The 26,236-nt window shown below is 37.5% G+C and overlaps 1 protein-coding gene across 1 annotated transcript in view; it reads left to right on the top strand.

Annotated features, from left to right (window-relative positions):
* The window catches only part of LOC106072027 (melatonin receptor type 1A-like), a 75,053-nt gene extending 53,476 nt beyond the window's left edge, over positions 1-21,577 (top strand). Inside the window, exon 2 of the mRNA XM_056024276.1 lies at positions 18,039-21,577. Coding sequence (XP_055880251.1) covers positions 19,096-20,226 — 1,131 coding nt within the window. The 5' untranslated portion in view covers positions 18,039-19,095 and the 3' untranslated portion in view covers positions 20,227-21,577. The remainder of the gene's footprint in view (positions 1-18,038) is intronic.
* Positions 21,578-26,236: the final 4,659 nt, after the last annotated feature.

The raw sequence follows: 26,236 nt of genomic DNA, 5'->3' as shown, positions 1-26,236 counted from the left end.
TTCTATTTTAGATTTTCTCCATTTTCGTAACTTTAAAAAAAAAGATATCCAGTTTTATCTAACTCAATTAGGTCAACTGTTAAATACGGCCTTCGGGTCGTAACTTGTGCATCAAAACGTCTAGAATCTACCAAATACACAACCTCAGTCAGTGACTTCCAGCATAAAGTAAGTTTTTAAATACTTCTGAAACTCAAAGAAAAGCTCACGTCAAAAAATTGGCGCAGAAAGTGAAATCTTGAATCGACCCCCCCTCCTCCACCCCCCCCTCCCAGCAGATAATGGCTTTGTCTTCAAATGTGTAGTTCGCAGCAGGCTTTAAGTACCTGCGTCAATTGGTGCACTATTTCTTGATCGACAGGTAATGCCAATAACTTGGAATTGACAAGAAAACGCAAACACAATTACAAATAAAAAAAAAATTGGCTTGAGAAATTATTTCACTTGGAGCTAAAAGTCTTTTCGGTATTGGCATTAATAAAAGTCTTTGTGACAGATTGCTTAAGATGGCTAACGAACAGGAGGTCTTCACTTCGAATTCCTAGTGGCGCATCTTTTTTTAGAAGCTCTTTCCAGAATCAGCTTTTCAAAAAAAAACAACAAAACTTTTTTAGGACATTCGTAGGCGTTGATTGCTTTCTTGATAAAAAAAAACACAAAAACCCATCAAAAAACGTAGACGGTTTTGACAGGAAATAATTAATTTGTATTTGTAGATTTAGATGTCACTAGGTGCATGGAGTTCTATGTACATTGTAGATTATAATGCAAGGATCTCTGAGTGATGTGACTAAGTGGACACTAATTGTGTTTTTAAAAGTTTCCTTTCTCACATTTTTTTTTAACTTCCAGATACAAATCAGTGAGTTTTAGGAGCGAAATGAAAAGTCAATAGTTCAAACTGAACTACTCTTTTTTCTAATTAGGAGACTTTTTAGTGACTTTTTTAGTGATACATTTTTGTGTAATTCCTAATGTAGTGGGAAGCGTGGTCGAGAGGCTAAGTGCGCTTGAACTTGGCTTGTCTTGGCTACCTAGAAGGGGGCTCGACACCCGACTCGGGCAGAGTTGCGTTTACTGAGCGCCTAAAGGCAGCACGGAAAACCAACTCCTAGATACCCCCTCCCCCCTCCCCCACACTGGTCCACAAATGAGATTGGACCAAAGAGCTCTGAGCATGCTATAAGCATGAAAGTAGCGCAATATAAAAGCTATAATAATAATAATGTATTTATTTTTAGATTTAGCATCACAAACAACTTGTTTTTCACTATTAGGCACATCTACACCAACACTAGACCAACACTATAGCAGTCCGTCTCGTGACAGTAAATATGTTCGATATGTGTCGCGGGGCAGGAGTACAGTCCAATATATTTATATTCCAGCCAATACAACAAAACAAATATTTTAATATAGCTCAGAATTGTCAATATTCTAAGGGTATACATCCTACTGCATGTACTTCAATAAAACAATTACGTATTAAGATTTCGTTTAACCGAAGAGTTCTCTGTATCTTACTTTGAAACTCGTGTGTTCATAGAGGAGGGGGGGGAGGAGACAGAGGGAGGACTAAGGCAAATGAGCATGAAATTGATGAGAACCATTCATTTTGAAAGGCCGAGCATATCTTAGACCTTCATTTCCTGGCTGTCTAATTAGTCAAGACTCGAACCTCTTTCTAGCATTACCAGGGACACAATCTCAACCGTCTTTAATTTAGGAACAAAAGGAAAATTTTATATTGGCTATAACCTGTAGAAATCTAATATGTCACATATGGTTTGACTCATAGATCTTATATGGCCTCTTATCTAGACCTGACTTGATCTCTAGATACTGTTTAACCTCTACATTTGACTTGATCTCTAGATAAGGTTTAACCTCTACATGTGAGTTGATCTCTAGATACTGTTTAACCTCTACATCTGATTTGATCTCTAGATACTGTTTAACCTCTACATGTGAGTTGATCTCTAGATACTGTTTAACTTCTACATCTGACTTGATCTCTAGATACTGTTTAACCTCTACATCTGATTTGATCTCTAGATAATGTTTAACCTCTACATGTGAGTTGATCTCTAGATACTGTTTAACCTCTACATCTGAGTTGATCACTAGATACTGTTTAACTTCTACATCTAATTTGATATGTAGATATTGTTTAACTTCATCTGATTTGATGTCTAGATACTGTTTAACCTCTACATCTGACTTGATCTCTAGATACTGTATAACTTCTACATCTGAGTTGATGTCCAGATCTGTTTACATTTAGATTTCAACTGATGATGTGTAGATCTCATTTATAGAATTTATAGATTTTCCAAAACTTGATCTTTATTTGTTTTGTTTTTTGGTAACCGATCCAGATCTAATTGGTTGCAATTTTATTTATTCAGCATTAAACAAAAGCAAACAAACAAACAAACAATTTCTCACATTTCATGCTGCGTAAAAAAAAACAAAAAAAACTCACAATTGTTTGCTGGAGTGATCAGACTGTCTGTTACTAATACGTCCACCGTAATTATTGCTTTGTTAGATTTTCAAACTATAAATATATATATATACACACACACACACATAGACCTATATATTATATGCATAGGCAGAGGAAGAGAGAGAGAGAAAGAGAGAGAGAGAGAGTAGTATAGAAAAAATCTTTAAACTTTTCACTTATTTTCACAGTACATGCCTTGGTGTGATGTAAAAATAAAACATCAATTAGCTTCCAGAGGTTCAAATGGATTAGGTTTCCATTAATAGCTGATCTCCTCGCGCCCCGCCATCTTTTGCCCTCTATATCGCGTGCTTTGGCATGCCGTGACTTTCACCTTCCGGAATCCATTATGAAACTGAGCGCCATTTTTGGTTGTCATTCTGCCCTCTTTGCTAAATGAGCTTCTAATGTGAATTGAAATGACATAATGTACAGAAAAAGACAGTGAAAATGTTATTATTTATTTTATTCTTTTTTATCGAAACAACAGACAAGAGAATTAAAAGCATATCCAGGTTTTATAAAATAATAATAATAACAACTGTGAAATTATTTAAAACCAAATTCACGTTAAAATTGTTGTCTTTTTTAAAAATAGCTTTTTGATCAACTTTAACTTGGATTTTAGAATGGCATTACTTCATTCATGTGTGATTTTAGTTTAGTCATTTTAATTATTTTTCCTGCAGTGCATGCATGGGGCGGGGGCAGGGAAATTGAAAAAGTTGCACGTGAAAATGAATGTTATGGAAGATACGAATTTGTCAGTGTAACGCAGAGATGCCCAAATTACGAACCGCAGGCCATATCCGGCCTGAGACCTGCTGCTTTCCGGTCCCTTAGAGCTTTTCAGCGGTCCACAAAAGGGAAAAAGACGCTATTAGTTTTGTGTGGCCGTCCGTCCCGTTTAGATCTCAGAAACTAGAAGAGAAAATGAAAATCGGACATCATGATATTTTAGATCATTCAAAGTTCTGATGCAAGGGCTACCTTTTTTTTCTTTTCCGAAAGTGAACTATATATTTCTTATACAGTTCATGAAATGACATCATATGCAGAAAACATGTTGGTCTTTTTTTTAATGATTTTTTTTTTATTTCCTATTAACAATAAATTATTTCAATCTTTTTAAACAACAAACTTATTATGCTTAGTTTTTACCTTTTCCGAAAGTGAACCATTTAATTTTTTAAATTATATATGCAAGCAGATTTTTCAACAAATTTACACCACTTTTCAATGAAAAACTTAAGAGGAGGTAACTTTTTTTAAAAGGTCACAGACTTCTTCATTAAAAAATATAAGTGTACGCTAAATAAATTTATGGAGATGCTGTGGCTGAGGGGTAAAGCACTTGGAACCAGAAGTCCTATGTTCGAATCCTGGTGAAGACTCTAGATGGACCATTTCGGGGGCCGATTTTGAGTTTGTGTTTCCACACAAACTGTCTTTGTAACCTTGTTTTTTTTTTATCCTTAGTGCGTAATGAAGCCATTAAGGATTAGTTCCATTTGAATCGAGAATTTTTTTGGGGGGAGGTGACGCGACGACATTAATTAGTGAGAGGTAGATCAGTGTTGTTGACGGCCGTTGACTTGTAGCACCAAACTGCTGGTAGACAACTGGTAGACAACTAAACCTCTGTAGGCGTAATATATTTTAATGTATAAAACTTGAAATAACAAAACTAAATATAACTTGTATTTTAATTTAGACAATTTTTTTTATAAAATGAAATAAATTTAGAAGACTTCAGTAAAATATAAAATAGTATTTTTAACCAAATCTAAATGACTAGAATAATACAACCTTTCAGTCTCACGTTCTGGAAGCCTCTGTCCTAAGACCGCTGACGACATATCGCCTATCTTGTATTATTCAGAACCCATCGCTAACATCTTCCCACCGTCACCATAGAAAGACATATACACACACACACACACACCATAACAGTCATCACTGACGTGACATAAGTTAGTGGGAACTATTTCTATCTTGTAAGGAATATGAGTTTATTAAATATTAATTTATGATTTAGGGGTATGTTATACTAATTTATGCTTTATACAGGTATGTGAGACAAGCTATATAAGATAATTTGATTGGTCCAAACAAATGGAAATTCAATTTCACTACAAATTTTCCACCTCAGCATAACTATAGCTACTTTAACAGTAACAATATCGATACAAATACAAACAACATTCACACGTACACTCACAAACAGCACTTTTGAATGAAGGTTCTATGTACTTCTTTGGTGACGACAGATGACCTTGTAACACTCTGATTGAAAGTTGGATAAAGGAGTTTAAAAATCTTTCTGTTTTAGTGCTAACTGAAGAGAAAACGACTACATTGTCCAGAGCTGATGTAACGGAGAGAAAACGACTACATTGTCCAGAACTGATGTAACAAAGAGAAAACGACTACATTGTCCAGAACTGATGTAACGGAGAGAAAACGACTACATTGTCCAAAGCTGATGTAACAGAGAGAAAACGACTACATTGTCCAGAGCTGATGTAACAGAGAGGAAACGACTACATTGTCCAGAGCTGATGTAACGAAGATAAAACGACTACATTGTCCAGAGCTGATGAAACGAAGAGAAAACTACTACATTGTCCAGAGCTGATGTAACGGAGAGAAAACGACTACATTGTCCAGAGCTGATGTAACGGAGAGAAAACGACTACATTGTCCAGAGCTGATGTAACGGAGAGAAAACGACTACATTGTCCAGAGCTGATGTAACAGAGAGGAAACGACTACATTGTCCAGAGCTGATGTAACGAAGATAAAACGACTACATTGTCCAGAGCTGATGTAACGAAGAGAAAACTACTACATTGTCCAGAGCTGATGTAACGGAGACAAAACGACTACATTGTCCAGAGCTGATGTAACGGAGAGAAAACGACCACATCGTCCAGAGCTGATGTAACGGAGAGAAAACGACTACATTGTCCAGAGCTGATGTAACGGAGAGAAAACGACCACATCGTCCAGAGCTGATGTAACGGAGAGAAAACTACTACATTGTCCAGAGCTGATGTAACGAAGAGAAAACGACTACATCGTCCAGAGCTGATGTAACGGTGGTTTAATGGTCTGTTTGTGTGTTTTGGAAAGGCATCGTTCTTGAAAACGTTCTTCAAGAGATAGTAGCTGTGTTCGAGTGATATACGATGCTTTTTTTTAATTAGTCTATTTAGTCGATGTCTTTGTGCCAGTGAAGTATTACCATACCCGCAGCTGATGGCAAAGTTAATTAGACTGCTGATGGTTGCTGTATAGAAAAGTTTAATTATTGTTTTGTCGATTAAAACCTTTCTTAGCTTTCTAAGGTAGAAGAGTCGTCGATGAATTTTGGTGTAAAGGTTTCGACAGTGTTCACTCCATTGCAGTTTAAGTTTAATAGCTACTTCCTAGGTATTTCTCTTCTTGCACTTAGTCTATGGTTTGGATGTTGATTTGCAAGATGGTTTGTCCTAAAATCTACAATCATTTCTTTAGTTTTCTGAACATTTCAATTAGAAAGTTGTCTATACATCGCTGGTAAAAACTGATTGTAAGTGTTTAATCAGAAAGCTTAGAAGCCAAGCTTGCGTGTATTTGCTGACGTTTAAGTTAGTTAATTTCTTGAGTAAGTGAAACAAGTTACATAGGTGTGTGAAACAAGTTATATAGGTGTGTGAAAAAAGTTATATAGGTATGTGAAACAAGTTATATAGGTATGTGAGGTAAATGTGTGACTGAAGAGTGTTATTAATAGAGTAAAGCATAGAGTGTGTGGGGGATGGGGGGAGATGAAACTCACTTTCATCCGTGAGAGGATGAAAGGATGGGGCTTAGAATGAGAGCATTAGTAAATGGTTGACTGGGCAGAGCTCATTTGTGGGTGATGTTTAATTACTTAGATTGGTGATGCAAGGTAATTAGGGTGTAAGTGGTTGTGACCTAGTTCAAAGGTTAAAGCCCCGATACCCTATGGTAAAACTAGTCAATGTAAAACGATCTCTTGATGTTTCAGACATTCAGACGCAATTGCGAACATTTAACTTTAGCCCGAATGTCCTGCAGGATGGCAATGGCAAGGGCGGGATTCGTGCAGTTTGCGCGCTGGACTGTCGTTTGGATTTATTGATGGTCCCGGGTTCAAACCCTGCCCCAGCCGTCCTGAGGGAGGTTTGGACTAGGAAGTAAACTATCTTTAACTCTGAAGGAACATCCGAAACATGTCAAACATTTGACAAACAAACTCAGTATCACCGTGACACAGCTCAAAACGTGTGTCAAGCAACCATCTAGTACCAGCCTTACGAATAGACATCTTTTCTTATGACATACTTTGATTTTTAAAAACAAAGAAAAATAATATTAAAGAAAATCAACTCAATGAGCAAACATTTAAAAAGAAGAGTGTCTTCTGTTTGAGACTGTATGAGAACCTCTGAGTTGAAGGAAGGGAGTTGGTGTAAGTATTGCTTCTCAACTGAGAGAGTGTCTTCTGTTTGAAACTGTATGAGAACCTCTGAGTTGAAGGAAGGGAGTTGGTGTAAGTATTGCCTCCCAACTGAGAGAGTGTCTTCTGTTCGAGACTGTATGAGAACCTCTGAGTTGAAGGAACCGCTGAGTTGTAGGAAGGGAGTTGGTGTAAGCATTCCTTCCGAGCTCAGTGAGTGTCCGCAGAGCTGGTAACAGGGACCCTGGTAACCTCTTCACGTCACTTAATAGGATTACAGTTGGTAGCCCTAACTAGGTCAATACACTCATCAATAAAACTTTTTCTTCCTCAAATTTGTTTGTGTGTGGGGTGTGAGTGTGTATGTTTGTGTGAGGAACGAATGTGTAGGTTTGTGTGAGGGACGAGTGTGTATGTTTGTGTGAGGGACGAGTGTGTATGTTTGTTTTAACTATGAGTGTGTATGTTTATGTGGGGGATGAGTGTGTATGTTTGTGTGGGGGATGAGTGTGTATGTTTGTTTTAACTATGAGTGTGTATGTTTATGTGGGGGATGAGTGTGTATGTTTGTGTGGGGGATGAGTGAGTATGTTTGTGTGAGGGACGAGTGTGTATGTTTGTGATTGTGGGATGGTTTGGTTGTAAAAATGAGTTTGAATGATGAAAGTAGAAACTAAGCGGCACTACAATCTTTGACTGAAGGATTTCTAATAACGTTAGACCTGGGGGGGGGGGGGGGCACTGAACGGCTGTCACAGACACGGGATCATCTAGTTATGACGTCTCCTAACTCATTCCACTTCCGTCGATATGAATTCTATTCTCTGTCTACATCTTTGCACTCCATTAGCGAAATCAACTTAGGAGCAAAATAAACTAAAACACCAATTATTTTGCATGAAACACTATTTTTTTAAATACAGTATAATATATAGTTTCTTATAGTTATAATGTTTTTTGTTTGGTGTAATGCACAAATTGTAAGACAAATTTCCTTACGGATAATAAAGATTATTATTATTATTATTATTATTATTATTATTATTATTATATATGTATGTATGTGTGTATGTGTGTGTTGTTGTTTTTTTGTTATTTGAGGTTTATATAGTGTACACTAAAGACTTAGCGTTAGTAGTTTAGCCTCAGCTGTTGAATTATTATAGTCTAGCATTTGCGAATTGGCGTAAATGGTATTCTATAAATGGTTTATCATTACTAGTCTAGTGTTTGTGCTATAGTGGTATTCCATTAATGGTCTACTATTAGTAGTGATATTTGTCTAACATTAGTAGTTTGGTTGTCTACCATTAATAGTCAAGCGTTTGTGCTTTAGCTGTTAGTAGTTTTGAATTAATTTTCTTCCATGTTTTGTATTTAAACGCTTTGAAATAAGTGGTTTCAGTCTTATGACACATATAATTAGTTTGGCGCACATTTGATCAGAATACCTCTATTCAGCTTATAACTTCGTGAAAACATTTGGGGGGGGGGGGAGTTTGGATATGTGCAGGGCCGGGCTTGAGTAATTGGAAACCCTAGGAGAGGGAATATGGTATCCCCCAAATGAAATAGCAAATAAAAAAAAAATAAACACAAAACAATAAAATTATGCAACTTATAAAAACAACAAGGGTCTTTTAACATTTGTAGTTTAACAAGTAGATTTAGGCCTTGACCTTTGTCACTAACCTTTGAGTCGTAGTACATACTTGGAGCCAGGCTGGTAGACGTAGGGCCTTTGGGCTCTGAAATATTGGAGATTTTATACTAGTTTCCCAATGTTAGTAGTGCCCACCAATCGGAGGCCCTAGGCGACTGCCTAATTTGCCTATGCCTAAGCCTGGCCCTGATGGGTGGATATAACCTTGGTGGACATGGATCTCTATGTTTCAGCATAAAAAAAAAATGTATAATTTATAAATTCATTCATAAGTAATTCAGAGAAAAACAATCGCTCTTAAAGCTGTATAAAGGAGGTATAGTTTTTAGCGGCCCCCGAAATGGGAAAAGACGCTATTAGTTTTGTGTGGAATATCTGTTCGTCCGTCCGTCCCGTTTAGATCTCGTAAACTAGTAGGGGAGATGACTATTTACCTTATTTTTAACACATTTATGCAAATGGTTTTAGATTTTTTGTCAAAATTTTTTTTCCAAATGTATTGCTAAGTTAATAAAGTTCTGTCATACTAACTACTACATTAACACAAAAAATGTTTCCTTTTTTATAGAGAAAAGGACTATTTAGTATGCATATAAGTTGGACAAAATTTAAAACAACAATTAATAAGTAGTTTTTCATATTATCACGTGAACTGCAGGCAACAAATAATTGTAACGGAAAATTTTTTTTCTTGAAGATTTTAATAAGAGATTGACCCTTTACAAAACAATTAGATCAATTGGATATTCATTATAAGACATTAGTTAGGCCAGGTTCACATCTAACTTCACATTCACTTTCACATATCCTTTGGTCTGCTGGACCGCTGGGGCACCACATAAGATCTGTCAACCTCCATTCTTTTCTGTCATTTTTTTGGGGATAAAATCTAATTCTGATGTTCTCTCTGAAAATATTGAAACTTGCCTTTTTACCTGCCTAAGTGGATCACGTCGGGGATCAATTTTAAGTTTGAGTTTGCACGCATTCTATTCTTTTATATTGCCAAACTACTGTAGTTTTGCTTTGTTTTATTCTAGTAGTATTTATGTTACTTTTTAATGTCGGTGTTAAAGCTATGAAATGTTTTCTATATCCATTTATTAGTTGATAAGATCGAAGTAATCGCTCATACAAAGAGTCATTTATCTTCATAAAGATGAAACTGACTTTAAAAAAAATGAATTATTTATTTGTTTTTTTCTTTTACGAGACATTGATTTAAATAAGCTATAACATTTTTAATTGTGAGTTTTTAAAGTGTAATAAATGGGGAAATAATTAAATTTAAAATTTCAACATGAAAGCTTCTGTATATCTTCTTATCTTATCTTATATAATATATATAGAAAAAAAACAATTACTTCCCTTTATAAATCTATATATATTAATGTTTAGTTTATGTGTACTCTACAGACTTAAGTTTAAAAATATTTGCTTGTTCAGCACTATCTGGCAACATTCCAGCCACCTGTGCTTTCAGTTTATTTATGAATTAGCTCATGGGTGGCTACAGGTTTTTTGTTTTCCACGATCGTCATTTACTTGCATGCTACCCGCTGGCATATCGCAGTTCCATGCTATACCCCTACAATTCTCAGTAACATGAATACTCTTGAGACGACATAATGGAATAGCACTGTTGCCAACTAGGCTATGCAAGCTACTTTGTGCGTCAAGCGATGGAGCCTGGAAGTTTGATTCTAAAATGCTGAGGGTAGCACAAAAATGTATTGCATGGTTTATTAAAATGCTTCGTTTATATACGCTTCCATATTCTCAACAGCTGATGCGCATAAGTGTGTTTTATCCTATAGTGTATCCCTTGATACGAGTTTACATTTAGTTTTCAAATATATATCATAATATATCGTAATAAATATGGTTTTAAATTATTCGTTTTGTTTTTTCAGTTCATAGTAATACCATGGTGATACTGTGGTCTCTCAAACCCCAAATGTAAACTGAATAAACACATAAATCTTGTCTTGAAAGGCAGGCCGCATAATTTGTGTTGGTCGCATTCTACTGACTGGCCTCCCTTTGCGAATCCTGTTTCTCTTACTTTCTATACTTGAAGAGGACGAACGAAGCATTAGATGACGTCATTATCTACATGTATTTATGACATGTTTAAAAAAACGAAAAGAGGAATGGGGAGATAACCATTTGACGCAGTTTTTAGGAAACGCCTCAGACCGAAGGTCGAGTCATTAAATAACTGAATTTTTTTTTTCTATTCAAGGTACGTACCACCCATTGGGCGTAGACAACGTCCACCAACCCGAAGGTCGTAAGACGTTCTCCTTAAAAGAGAGATTGCGTCCAGGCGTATTTATGTCAAAGTCTGTGTAGTAAACAAGAAGAGGTAGCACCCTAACGAGCTTACATCATTAGCCGAACGGTGGCTATTCTTTTTCGGGTTATACAATACACAATACACTCACTTAGAATCCACTAGACTCACACACACACACACAGACAGACAGACACACTCAGAGACAGGTAAAGAGAAAGAGAGAGAGAGAGAAAGAGAGACAGAGAGAGAGATTGTAAGAGAGTGAGGAAGAGTGGGTGTTACAGAGAGACAGAGAGAGCTCATCTCTAAACGCCAGCAGTGTTGTTACGTCTGTTAAGTCTGAGACAAGATGAGGGGGGAGAGGGGAAGGCTGGGGAAAGGAAGGCTAATAAAGCTATTTAGTTGACACGTATAGTCTATTCTGTCTAAATGTGTCAAAATGACACCCTCCCCCTCAAGAATTCGATTACCACAACATCACGTCTAGACCAGGCACAGCCAAACACCGACACAGTACCCCGTTCACAATAGAAAGTATTAGAGCAATGCTTGACTGAAAGAAACTTAATCCTCTCTACATTCGTAGATCTATAATAAGTGACGCTTTTTACTAGAGATGGGAATCGAACCCAACTTTTAAAGTTCGGGTTCGGTTCGGTTCGGTCAGATTTAAGTTCGAGTTCGGTTCGGTTCGATGACGAGTATAGTTCGGGTTCGGTTCGGTTCGGTCAGGTCTAAAGTTCGGGTTCGGCTCGGTTCGATGTTATGAAATTATGTAATAGCAAAATTAAGTTATAAGGTTTAATATAATTTATCAGATAAAACACTTTAAGTTTAATTTTTACATAAAACAAATACTTTGCAACATATAATAGGCCTATGGGCAATACTTTTTCCAAAATAATGTTGCCTACATACATTTTAAGCATTGTAAAAATTTCTTAATGGAGATAGAATTGAAGATGCGGAGGGTTTTTGCTCAAGTCGGCAAGTGGTTTAATTCTGGGCTTGACTCGGCGCTAAGCGTATTCTAACCTTTTTCTCTTAGTAAGAAGAGATATTTTTTTAAAAGGCTAATATCGATGTGCTTTCTTTCAGAACGCACTATTCATCATAATAAAAAAACAAATATTCTTCGTGTAAAGACGTCTCTATCGAGGATTTTTTTTTCACACATAAGTCGTCACTATAATAAATTGCAATATACGGAAGAAATTCGACTATTCTGAGACAAAAAATGCAGAAGAATCTCAATAGCGGAGATGTTTTAAAATGTTTTCTTCAAAACGTTTTGACCCATAATGTGCATACGCGCCTAGCAAAAAGCAGTCTTCAGTTGACAAGGTCTTATTAGAAGATAAAATGAAATCTCCTACTTAATATACTTTAATTTTTAAACATGTAATTATACTAATATTCAGATAAGTTAAACTGAAAATAAAACTTTTTTTCGACGCTCCCTCTCCTTGTTAGTTGGTCGTTGGTTTGTCGCTTACAAACGGCTAGTACAATTGAACCAATAAAGGCGTTTTATATTTTATCCGGTAAGGATAGTATAGAGGGACTTCTTATGGTCCGTCAGTTACGCTGGGCAGGGCACGTATCCCGTATGAGAGACGAACGTATGCCAAAGACAGTCTTTTTTTTTTTTTTTTGTGAGCTAAAAGATGGCCGCCATAACAGAGGCGCCTCACGGAAACGCTTCAAAGACCAGCTTAGGAGTCAATTTTGCTTAGCTGACATAGAAGAGAGCACCTGGTTACATGCGGCCTCAGAACGAGTCAGTTGGAGTTCACTCCCGAAGGTCGCGGTATACGCATTTGAGACCAAAAGAAAATCCGCTGCCGAGGACAAACGCAGACGCGAAAAGAAAAACTAAATGGACCACCTGTAGACAGTGGTTATGCTTGCCCTGGATGTGGCAAAATATGTAGGTCACATCTGGGACTGCGCAGCCATGGGAAAAACATTCCTCACTAATCTTTGGACTCGAAGACAAGCCTTATAATAACATATAAACTTAATAAACTTTAAAATAAAGTTCTTATGTGAACAACTCAATATAGCCTAACTGTTATTACAATATTCACATATTTAACTTTTGATAGAGATGTAAATATTAATGAAATATACTGATATTTAAACGAAATCTAGGTCTCAAGATTGTCTGCCGTTTCACATTTGCATTACGCTAATTTCATCATACTCAATGCATAAACACAAATCAGTCGATTAACCTCTTCTTATCGCCACCAGACACCACACACACACACACACACTCTATGACACCCCTTTTTTTCAGAAAGTTGCGTCTCCCCATCCCCCAATTCAAGGTACTCGCCATCCCCACCCACGGGGAAGGACCCAAAGTGTGAGAAACGCTGCATTAAAAATACTGATGATCAATAATGCAAAACAAAATAATAGTAAAAATATTCAGGGGCGTTGCTAGGAATTTTTCATCATTTGGGGGCCCGGGAGGGGCTGGACCTCTTTGGGGGCCCCTGCCTTTTTCGTAATATTGAATATTTTAAAAATCACTCATTTGGGGCCTCCCTCAAGTGGGGGCCCGGGGGATTTCCATTTCTCCCTCTCCTCCCCCACCCTTGCTACGCCACTGATAATATTCCAATATGGAATACTTCACAATTTTGTAAAAATAATTCACTTAATAGAAGATAATTAAAATTTATTTTAAACTAGAACACAAATGAACTTATTGTAGATTTATATCTACACTCTATAATCAGCAAAACATATTCTACTCTCAACTAACAGCCATCTGAAATAAAAGTGACAATATTTTAATGTTGACTTTCTACTTACTAGGAACTAGAGTCTAGATCTAGATCTAATTAGAGGGCGCCTATTTAACTCAAAACCAATATTGAAAACAGCCCGCGAAAATTCAAGGCCAGGGGGGAGTCGGCACATACGGAAAAACCCATGGGAACCCCAGCGCGCCGCTTTTTTTTTCTTTTTAAAGTTTTTAAAATACCCCCCCCTCCCAAGTTTTCAAAGTATAATGGAATCATTAGAATTTAAATAAAATATATAAGTACTTTTTTTTTATTTTTTTAAACCAAAAATAAAAAAAAGGATGTACAAATTGCAAAATTAGTTCGGTTAAGATAAGGAGGGTTCGTTCGGTTCGGTTCGTACCAAGCAGTTTCAAAGTTCGGGTTCGGTTCGGTTCGGTCATAAGTGAGGTTCGAGTTCGGTTCGTTCGGTTCGGGTTCGGTTCGTTTCCCATCTCTACTTTTTACATAGCTTATATCAGCTAAATCTTCTATCTGTCTGTCTGTCTGTCTGTCTGCAAAAAACATTGAACACATTATTTCTCACACTACTATTCTGAGATCAAGTTGAAACTTTGCACAATTATATAATGTTCTTAACAAATCATGAATGAATCAAAGATTAAACAATGACTGATATAAATAGTGGTAATTGAATAATTTTGTTTGATATCGAAAAAGGGAAATACTTATTACAGTATTTAGAAATATGACTTTAAATGTAGAGTTCTTCAAATTATATATATATATATATATATATATATATATATATATATATATATATATATATATATATATATATATATATATATATATATATATTGTTGTTGTTTTTTTTAAATATTTGGTGTTTTTTTTGGGGGGGGGGGTTTGTCCATTAGCCTTGTATTTTTGAAGAGTTCCAACTTATATTTCTTGGGGGTCTACATTGTCACTGCCCTGATTCTCAGGTTTGTTCCAGTGTTCAACTTACATCCACATCTATAGCCTATGTTACCTATACATATATCCGGCTCTGTTAAAGTCTGGCTCCCCATGATGTTTTTTTCCAAATGATCTCCTTGAAAATTTGTTGAAGTTTCCAATTTTTAGTTATTCCTTAGAGTGATATCGAAGTGGTCTGGGGAAGGGGAGATAAGAGGGCACTTTTACCCGTGCCATCAAAACTTCATTTTAAATGCCTACTTGATGTTTTTTGTGAGAGCAACTTCTAGTTATATTTAGTACATTTAAAGACATATGAAATTTATTCCACAAGTTGCATTTACCATAGCACCTGCATACCAGAAGTATTTTGAAATAGCGATAGACAAGCGCTTTTAATTCAAGATGAAGTACACCTCTTTTTCCTTCATTAATTATTTCAAGATACGTACTAATACATTCACATATTGGGGGATTAATCACAAAAGCAATACAAACTATCTGGTTCAGACCCCGCTGTTAACCTGAAGTAATGGACGGGCACACTCTGTTATCGCGTGCATTCACCTAAAATTTGAGTTATCAGCTGCTAAAAGGCTGGGGGCGATAGACAATATATTTCTCCCTTGTTCCTATTCTCGGATCAAATTGAAACTTCGCACAATCTTTCATTGGCATAGACTGCCATAGACAATTAAGGAATCAATAATAATAATTTTTCAAAAGTAACCAATTTGTCAATTAATTACTGTTAGCTATTATTATTTTTTTTATACCACAATGGAAACCAATACTTCAGTATTCACATATTCATATATATGGTTAAATGTGTTGGGTTTAGTCCCCTGAAATAATCGCTAGCGCTATTTCTCCATCACGCACTTTCCGATCCGGTTGATACTATAAATTCTTCTCTCTCTCGTTCTCTCTACCACTACATTTACACCATGCCGCGATCTTAATCCTCCTCTCTCTTCTTCTTTCTTTTTCTCTCTCTTTTCTCTATCTGTCTTCTCTCCAAGACAATGTATTTTTGTTTCTCTCTGATCAGAAGGAGGCTATTATATCTACACTTTTGCTTTCTCATTCTGGTAGAAATAACAAAACAGAAAGTTCCCGGATGACACTGAGCAATTAAAGTACATTTCTAGTATCAATGTCTTCGTAGCCCACCCCCCACCTCAATGGCCTCTTGTCCATCTTTTTTCTTTCTTTTCGTTGATCACGTGGGGGCGTCTCCACCAATGAATAGATCAGGTCACGCTATTCCTAAAACGTCTTAAAGAGCATTGCTACCTGTCATGGCTTTACTTCCGGGTTACTGCGAGGCGAGGAATGTCAGGAAAAAGTAAGAGCTTAGAAGATAATGACGTTATGATGACGTCAAATGTGAAATAAACCAATCAGAAATGAGGAAAAATATCACAGTATTTTGTGTTGAAAGTGACGGGTCTAGATCTGTATTAAGCTACTTCGTTGATGAGATTCAAAGGGGGGCGGTATCGTTGTAACAATGCCACAAAAGTGCAGCAGTTATTGTCCAGTCATTAGAGATCTGACCACGTGACTTCAATGAGACAAGAGAAACATTGTAATGGAGACAGTGTCTTTTGTTTTATTATTCTTTTTTTTGGCGTAAAGTTCAATCAAAGTGTAGTGTCACAGTAGAGGTAAAACTAGAGTGAATGAGAACAGGTGAGTAAACAAACTAGAGTGTAAGAGAACAGGTGAGTAAACAAACTATGTTGGTCTATTGGTTGACTAGAAACACTCGCAAACAAACGTAACGTTGCATCTTCACTGTTGAACTTTGACATTCAGGTTCTCCGTTATGGCTAAGGCTGATTGCTGTTTTTTTTTTAAAGACACATTTCTCTGTGGTGATCAATTAGACGTAAAGTCTTCTGGCCGAGAGGAATAAATTGCTTGGCTACCTATCGAGTTCAAAACCCGACTCGAGCTAAGTTTTATTATCTTATAAAATACAGACGTTACTTCAAAAAATGTTTTCGTCATATCTTATGAAATGCAGACGTTACTTCAAAAAAAAAAAAAAAAAAAAATATGTTTTCGTCTTATCTTATGAAATGCAGACGTTACTTCAAAAAAAAAAGTTGTGTATCACACGAAGACACTATTCGAATGCAATAAATTGTTAGCTTTAAGCTATTTTAAAGAATTTTTTGTTTGTTTGTCAAATGGTTCACATGTTTGGATGTTCCTCCAGAATTGAAGATAATTTACTTCCTAGTCCAAAGCTTCTGCAGGACGACGGGGGATGGGAGCGGGCAGGGTAGGAATCCAGGACTATCGATAAGTCCGAACGCTAACCACACGACCACTGTATAACACTGTATAAGTAATATATACATTATGTATAAATTGTCACGAATTATTTCTAACTGTCCAGCTGATGATTTTTAAATGAGAAGGTGCGCAAAATGTTCCTGGACGTCTTTTGAAAACTTACTTCCAAACCTCCCGTAGGACGATGGGGGATGGGAGCGGGTAGGGTTTGAATCCAGGACTATCGATAAATCCAAGCGACAGTTCAGCGCGCAAACCGCACGACCAGGCAGCTATCGTAGTGACCGGTGAATACTTGTTCTACCCCGTCTTGTTTTTTCGTGGGGTAACTATCCTCAGAAATGAGAGAGTGATCTTTCTTTTACTTCTTCTTTCTTCTTCTCGTCCAAACTCTTGAGCCATGAAGAGAATTATATATATATATGTATAGATTATTGAAAGGTCATAGTCAAGAACTCGAAGGTGTGTGTGACCCTGAGTGAATGCTGCTTGCAGTTTCTGATGTGGTCCCTACCATCCACAAGCTTATTGTTCAGCCCAGTTGTTATTTTAAGCAAGTAAAATGTCACGTGATTCATTCACGCCATCGATTTGATTAGAATTCTTAAACATGTTAATTCGAGAAATGTAAATGAAATCAATACGCCGTTGTTGTAAATAGAATCGACACGTGACCTCTTCATGGGACTGTAGCTGTATGTAGCTTAGGACAAAACATTGGCTTTAAAATGTCAAGTTCGAAAACATGGTTGCTGTAAAAATTCTTAGAAAAACACTTACGAAACAACATATAAATATATAGCCATGTTATTTATGTCCCTACTTGTACATTTTTTAAAAATAATATGGCTTAACTTACCACCGACTAAGACAAGTAAAAACTAAAAGACTGTAATTCTTGTACAATTTAGCTTCTTGTGTATAGGCAACCTCCATTTCCCTAATTCGGGATTTTAAGAAATACAACGAAAATCAAAAATATTTTACAATAGAAAAAAAGAATATACAGCTTTTCAAACAAGTTTATTTTTATTTGTATCTTTAATAATAATTTTGTTTTTCTTTTTCAGTGCCTAACCTCATTAACGTGAGATCCACTTTACTGGACACTAGAGTAGAGACTGTCAGCATTCCTTGTCTGGCTCTCCAAGCCCTAGCTCGAGATTTGAAGATTTTTGAAAGTGTCCAGCATTGTTTGTGTCCATCCGGCCTGACAGCCCCCCACCCCGCTATCTTGTCAAACGGAATGAACAAAGTAGATTGAGTGGAGAGAGAGGACACAGCCCTGCTCCCTTGACGAGGACATTATGATCAACGTACAGCTTGCGCAATGAACTTTGTAGAACATAGAGCTACGGAACCTGGACATTGTTACTTAACATAGAGTTACAGAACCAGGACCTTTTTACTTAACATCTAGATAAAGAATCTGGACCTTGTTACTTAACATAGAGCTACGGATCCAGGACCTTATTACTTAACATAGAGCTACGGATCCAGGACCTTATTACTTAACATAGAGCTACGGATCCAGGACCTTATTACTTAACATAGAGCTACGGATCCAGGACCTTATTACTTAACATAGAGCTACGGATCCAGGACCTTATTACTTAACATAGAGCTACGGATCCTGGACCTTGTTACTTAACATAGAGCTACGGATCCTGGACCTTATTACTTAACATAGAGCTACGGATCCTGGACCTTGTTATGTAACATAGAGCCACGAGAACTGGACCTTGTTACTTACCCTTGAGTAATAAGCAGTGGACAAGCGTGATGAGTACAGGTTACATTAAATAACCGGGAGAGAAAACATTGTGTCCTTGTCTCCCCCACCCCCTCCTGGCCTTAAGGCAAATCCAAGGGAGATAATTAGCAACTGGCCAGTTGAAAGAACCTTATCGATCAATAGATAAATCAATGAGGCATTGGTTGAAAGGGCGGATAATCGATTAAGATATAGCAGTAGTAATTATAGAACTGCAAAGATTTATTGTCTAGTAAATACGAAAGCAAAAATCGATTTCGAAATGAATAGAACAGATCAGACACGCTTGGCAGAAACTAAATAAAGTCTTGCTTTGGTTTCGTTTCATAACAACTATTGTCATTCGGTGGACAATGTCATCAACGGTCATAAACCAGGTCCACATTGAGGGCCATGACTTGACCAACTACAGTATAAATCTCTCCGCCAACAACAACGTGGGCAATGAAGACTTGGGCATCCCCAGCTCCCACGAGCTGCCCTCGGCCACGGCTCTGCACATCGGCGCCATCGTGATGCTGATCGCGCTGCTGTGGGGGCTGTTCGGCAACATTTTGACCTCCTTCGTCATCCTGACCAACCGGGACCTGAAGAACACCACCAACGTCTTTATCGTCAGCCTGTGCATCAACGACATCCTCAACCTCGGCATCAACAACATGATCGTCCTCATTTCCTACTTCATGATGGAGTGGAGGATGGGGCTTGAAATCTGCGAGATGGTCATGCACTTCACGGTCCTGCTCATGGGCTCCTCTCTCTGGCACACGGGCCTCATATCCATTCACCGGCTCATCGTTGTCTGCTTCAACAACTTTTACAAAAAAATCTCCAAGAAAGCCTACGTCATCTTCGTACTCTCCTTCGCCAGGATCGTCCCCCTCCTATTTATGATAACCCCCCACCTGGGAAACATGTCGCAGTTTCAACCGAAGCTCATACGCTGCATCGCCAGGAAGGAGTTCCTCCTTTACACCATGCTGGTCAGTGTGACACTCCAGATGCTTCCATCTATCATTCTAATCGTCTGCTACATTGCCATCTTCGTCAAGGTGTTCCGATCTTCCAGCGCCATCAGGGCCACGAGGAAGCGCGAGTGGCTCAGGCGGGAAATTCAGGTCACCAAAATGTTCGGAATGGTATTTTTGCTCATCATTCTTGGCTACCTTCCTTACGGGATTGTCCGATTTATTGACAGGAAGCTAGAGCTCAGCGCGGACTTTTATGTGGGAATTTCCGTTGTCTACGCCGTTGCCAATAGCTGTAATCCTATAATCTACGGCGTCATGGACCGAAAGATTAGACGCTACTGCTTCAGGGCGTTAGGTCTGGAGGAGACATGCATGAAGAGCGACCAACAGATGAAGAAGAAGATTAGCATGAGAACCAATGGTGAGGTTGAAGTGACAGAAACAGTCAACATCACCACGCCTGCTAAATCAGTGGCCCCTACGTCAACAACGCCTCCGCCGTGTCAGGTTTGACTACGCTCGGGGGAGAACTTAGACGCCGTGACAACGTCACACAACCTCGACCCGGAAACTGTCATTCACAGCCACGTGGGAAAACACTTTGACGCCGCTGGCCAATCAGAGCATCTCATTCCCAACGGAGATTCCCGAAGACCGCAGACGATCAAAAGCGATTCCCATTACGACTTAGGATTTTCCACAAACTATCACAGTCCATCCATTTACGAGCTGTCGGAACTATCGGCTGTTGTAGTGTCTAACTCTCTAGGTGACGGAGTGCTTGGATCACCACTCACCAATTTCCATTGTGCCACAGACGCTACGGCTACAGAGGTGTTTCCATTGGTAAGCCAGACACCGCGATTGCGTAAATCTGAAGAAGATCTTATTTCGCTGCATTGCGCCGCAAGATCTTCGGCCTCCAAAAGCGGGAAATCCGATTCCCTGGCCGACTTGTTGAAAGGGACGATCCTTAGCACCGAGCTCTGTATTACAAACTCATTTTTTCTCAACGGGGGCTGGACCTCAGTGCCTACCTTAAACAAACTTTCGGCTTCCGCCTCGAGTTCACGGAAGGCGGATCCAAAGGTGAAGCATAAAGTGACTCCGAGGATAGTTATCGACAAAGCTTCGGACGATGAGGAGGAGGAACTGACCAGTGATGATGTCGACGTGGACGAGCTGGAGGAGTACTACAGCAGACAGCTGGTGCTGAGTGAATGGGAGGAGATATGTAGAGACCTGAGAGTGACTGAGTTATAAGGGAGGAGTGACTGAGTTATAAGGGAGGAGTGACTGAGTTATAAGGGAGGAGTGACTAAGTTATAAGGGAGGAGTGACTGAGTTATAAGGGAGGAGTGACTGAGTTATAAGGAAGGAGTGGATGAGAGAAAGAGAGAGAGAGGGATTGAAAATGAACGAGAGAATGATAGAAAGTGACATAAGAGATTGAGAGAGAGAGAGGGAGGGAGATTAGTAAACACTTATTCATAAAGACATACATTAATATATATATATATATATATATATATATATATATATATATATATATATATATATATATATAGGAGAGAGAGAGAATGAGAGTGAAAGAGAGAGAGAGAGAGTGTGAGAAGTACACACGGTGTAGGACAGAGAAAGAGAGTTAGGAGAGAGAGAAATAAAAAAAAAACAGACAGTAAAAGAGGTAGCGTGTTTAAGAAGGGGAGAGAATCAAAGAGTTCGCCTCTAAATAGTTCCCACTAAATGATCAACACCTACAAGTGTAATACTACAAACACTACTTGAATATATAAATACATCAAATATAAATTTCCCTAATTTTAAGATATTTAATTTGTGCTTCTAACGGAACTAAAAAAGTTTGTGTGGGTGTACGGGGGATGAGAAACAGTGCAGAATTGAAAATGTTGAGATCCTGGCCGGGGAAGAGGAGGTTTAACAAAAAAAAACTAGTACAGAAGATGAATAACATAACACACGCACACACTAAACATCTGTATCTATGAGTATGTGTATATGTAAGTCTGAGAATGTATATCTATGAGTACGAGTAGGCAAGTATTTGATAGGTATGCCGAATAGATTTTATACTTTTTCTTAAAAATTCTTTATTACCAATGTTTTCTATGATAACATTATGTATGATGTTTTGTTTTTATAAAACTCAGACCATATGCTAACTGTTCAAAGTCTCCTATGAAGCTCTAATGTACACCATTCTATAATATACTCTGTGTATTTTTGTTAGTGTGTATATATTGTGTACTATTAAGCATGTAAATATATAATTGACTTTATCGAAGCATCCGTTACACAAATAACCCTATACGAGTTGTATCTTTGGCCCAGAGAGTATCCAACAAAGAATGGATAGGCTCCTACTTCTATTTCCTTACTAGTTAGTCATTTAGTGCTATTGAAAATCATCGCTAGCATGTAGCTTTTCTACAAAATTATGTTTTTTTTCCCAAATAGTAAATAATTAATTAATTTAATTCCAGTTTAAATCAGATTGCATAAAAAATCGGATTTCCTCGAAAACAAATAAAAAAAAAAACTCAATTTTGTTCCTAAAAATAAGATAAGTCGTTGACACAGTAGAAATAAAACCGAATAAAACTCTATGACTAGATCTATATATAGTTTAATAAACGCGTCTCAATTAGTTGAAGCTGGGGTTATAGTCTCGTGTTAGAAGATCGGTGGCCGTCTCGATGGACCTTTGTGTTCAGAATAATTCACTGTCCACCGTGGTCTAGCACAGTGATGCCTAAATTACGGCCCGCGGATCACATCCTGTCCGAGACATGATGCTATCCGGTCTCACTAAACGTCTGCCCTCTGTACATAATAAAGCAGCAGACTCTGGGATCCATTGGACTTTTGTTTTTTGTGTGTCTCAAAGTTTCTCAGCACGTGACCTGTGTCTCTACTCAAAGTTTCTCAGCACGTGACCTGTGTCTCTAGCCTCTTTAAACTGTGAAAGTTGTTCATGAGGTAAAGATAGACTTGCTAATTAATGCTCAAATATTGAATCAACTGTTATTGGAACAAAAAAAAACAAAAACAAAAAACAAGAATTGGCACAAACATTGGCTTGCTCTATAAATTGTTTATGAGAAGACATACTGGGAATAATCTTCCAATCAACGTTTTACTGTTTTGTAATCTTGTTGACCAAGAAATTATATTAATTATCACTGCTTGAACCATTGGCAACTCACTAATTGAAAAACATTAAGACAGCAAATGACATTTTTGAAATTTTTCGAATAGTGTATAATCTCTTCCATGCGCTTCATTGATAATCTTAGACGTTATTTTGTTTGTTTCACAAATGGTTCTTTAAAAATGCATTTATTGGTTGTGCTTATTAAATAAAGCAGAGCAATTTCTTTACCGTAAAAAGAATGTTAAATGGACTCCATTTACTGGCATTAATCCTTCTCCGAATACAATATGTAGAGCTTTTGTCCTCGTCTAAAGACTAAGTACATTCTTACAATGAGTCTCAGGGAGACTGCTGAACACTGAAATACTAGAACACTAGAGATACTATAGCGTCACCCCCCCCCCTTTTTTCCCCTCGATTACTGACCACAGAATGTAACAGATGTTGCGCTGGATTGGGAAATAGAATCATGGTTGTAGTAAATGCCATTTAGTGGATGTCATATAATGTTTCACATGTCATATGGCATAGATGACCAATGGTCTGAGAAATTGGAAATCTGGTGATCGTTTTGTTTGATATAAAATGACTGTACTTATCATACATGTATGGATTAAATGTGCTCCTAACGAGAAGTTGTATTACTGTATACACTTTTCCATTGGACGTATCGATACTGGAGGATCCAGTCGATTCTGCCAAATGATAAAATGTTGGGTTATGTCGGCATGAAGTTTGTATTTCCATGTACATGTACAATGTCAATGTTGATGAATACGTACACAATGACCTGTGTTTGTTGTACAGTTTTATGCTGAACTTAATAAACGACTTGAACTGTTATCTCCCTTGTGAAGAGCTCTTCCGTTCTGTGTGTTTATAAAGAGACATCAAATATTAAGTGGGTTCAAATTTTTATTATAAACTTATGCACATAAGGCTACACAGTGTGCTTTTATACACACAGAAAAGTGAAATATTGAGACGTCAAATACAAAGGATGATTCTAATTCAATATATTATTATTAATAATGAAAGACGTCATATTAAAGTCATATTAACGATAATAACGCAAGACATCTGTCTTAAGATAATAATGCAAGATGTCACTCTTAAGATAATTATGTAAGACGTCATTTTTAAGATAATGATGCTAGACGTTACTCTTAAGATTGCAAAACGATTTTCACATTTCACAATTCACATAATAGTACAGTAAAGTTAACTTCCCATTTCAGACCTTGTGATCTATAGGGCAGATGATGTAAAGGCCATATGTTTATGTGGCCTACGGTTAACGAGGGTTTCATGTGGCCAGCACAACGGCCAACCGCCTTTACTTTTCCCCAACTAATTTAGAGCTGGGTGAACTCAGAGGCGCCCAAAGATCCCAAAATTAAAAATCCCAGTCTTCACCAGGATTAGAACCCGGAAACCCCCGGTTCGGAAGCCAAGCACTCAGCCACCGCGCCTCCAACATAATAGTAATGGATCACTATTCTTACGTAACATGTGCAAGGTATGTTGTTATTCTCAATACACTCATGAACGACGTCACGCTAAAGATGATAATTCAAGACCTCATTTAAAGATAATAATGCAAGACGTCACTCTTAAGAAAAATATGTAGGACATGATTAAGATAATAATACAAGACGTTTTTCTCAATGTAATAATGCAACATGTTAGCCATTGGTCGAGCATCTAGTCATTGTGCACAGTTTCAAAGGTCAAAGGTCATATTATACCTACCAACAAACATCCCAAAACCGTTAGAGATTTGTATCTATGGTGGGAAACTATAACAAGCTAGCACTGTGGTGTATCCGGTAAACAGCAGCAAGGAAGTCTTGATGGACTATGTTTTGTTAAAAGGTCAATTATACTCTTTTTTCCCACTTTTTAGCACGCGACAATCAAATTTTGTAAGCGCTTCCGTTTGTACTTTTATTTTGTAGTTGGCAACATTAAAGTTTAATTTAGCGCCCTTGACATAGTTGTTTAGGGTTATCGTCCAAATCAGCATATCTAGCAAACATTGTATTAGTAATGAATGAACATCAAAGACTGTTTCTTGCCTACCTTTTTGGTCGATTTTGACAACCAGTGTTTTTTACAAAATAAAAAATATAGATGTAGATCTAAGCATATTTGATTTGTCTCGATTAGTGTTTTGTTTGAGCTATATTACAACTGGTTGGTGTATGTGTGTGGGGGGGGGGTAGCAGTTATGTATAACGATACTTCACCTTGGAAGTGGCCGTAAAATTAAATTTTGGATTTAGCACAAATCCATTTAAGAAAGAGAACAATATCTTGGAAAGTATTCATTAGTGTTGGGTGTTTGTTTCATATACAAAAGTGACTTAATTTGTTCTAAAGTAATCAAAGCTTGGAATGAAGAACATTATAATGGAAGGTTTGGGTTCAATCTATGACTTTAGAAATTAAGAATTTGTTCTTTGAATTTCACCATAGACGGAATTATATATAGGTCTGTGATCATGACTAAATACAAACAGGTTTTCTAAGAGGTTTTATTGTCATTGTTAAGCCTTTAGCAGACGACGGTCAGTCGATTAGTTTAGATATAGACAGGCGATGGTCATTCTATTACTTTGAGACAGGTGATGGTCAGTTCATTAGTTTAGAAACAAGCAGGCGCATTAATTTTGATGTAGGCAGGTGATGGTCCGACCATTATCTTAGGCTTAGGCAGGCGATGGTCAGTCCATTAGTTGAAATATAAGCAGGCGATGGTCAATCCATTAGTTAGACATAGGCAGGTGATGGTCAATCCATTAGTTAGATATAGACAAGCGATGGTCAATCCATTAGTCAGATATAGGCAGGCGATGGTCAATCCATTAGTTAGATATAGGCAGGCGATGGTCAATCCATTAGTTAGATATAGGCAGGCGATGGTCAATCCATTAGTCAGATATAGGCAGGCGATGGTCAATTCATTAGTTAGATATAGGAAGGTGATGGTCAATCCATTAGTTAGATATAGGCAGGTGATGGTCAATCCATTAGTTAGATATAGGCAGGCAATGGTCAATCCATTAGTTAGATATAGGAAGGTGATGGTCAATCCATTAGTTAGATATAGGCAGGTGATGGTCAATCCATTAGTTAGATATAGGCAGGTGATGGTCAATCCATTAGTTAGATATAGGCAGGCGATGGTCAATCCATTAGTTAGATATAGGCAGGCGATGGTCAATCCATTAGTTAGATATAGGCAGGCGATGGTCAATCCATTAGTTAGATATAGGCAGGCGATGGTCAATTCATTAGTTAGATACAGGCAGGTGATGGTCAATCCATTAGTTAGATACAGGAAGG

Source organism: Biomphalaria glabrata, chromosome 3 (genome assembly GCF_947242115.1).
Source record: "Biomphalaria glabrata chromosome 3, xgBioGlab47.1, whole genome shotgun sequence".
NCBI classification, from domain to species: Eukaryota; Metazoa; Mollusca; class Gastropoda; family Planorbidae; genus Biomphalaria; species Biomphalaria glabrata.
Note: the sequence above shows the minus strand (reverse complement) of the source record. Positions and strands in the feature narration are given on the sequence as shown.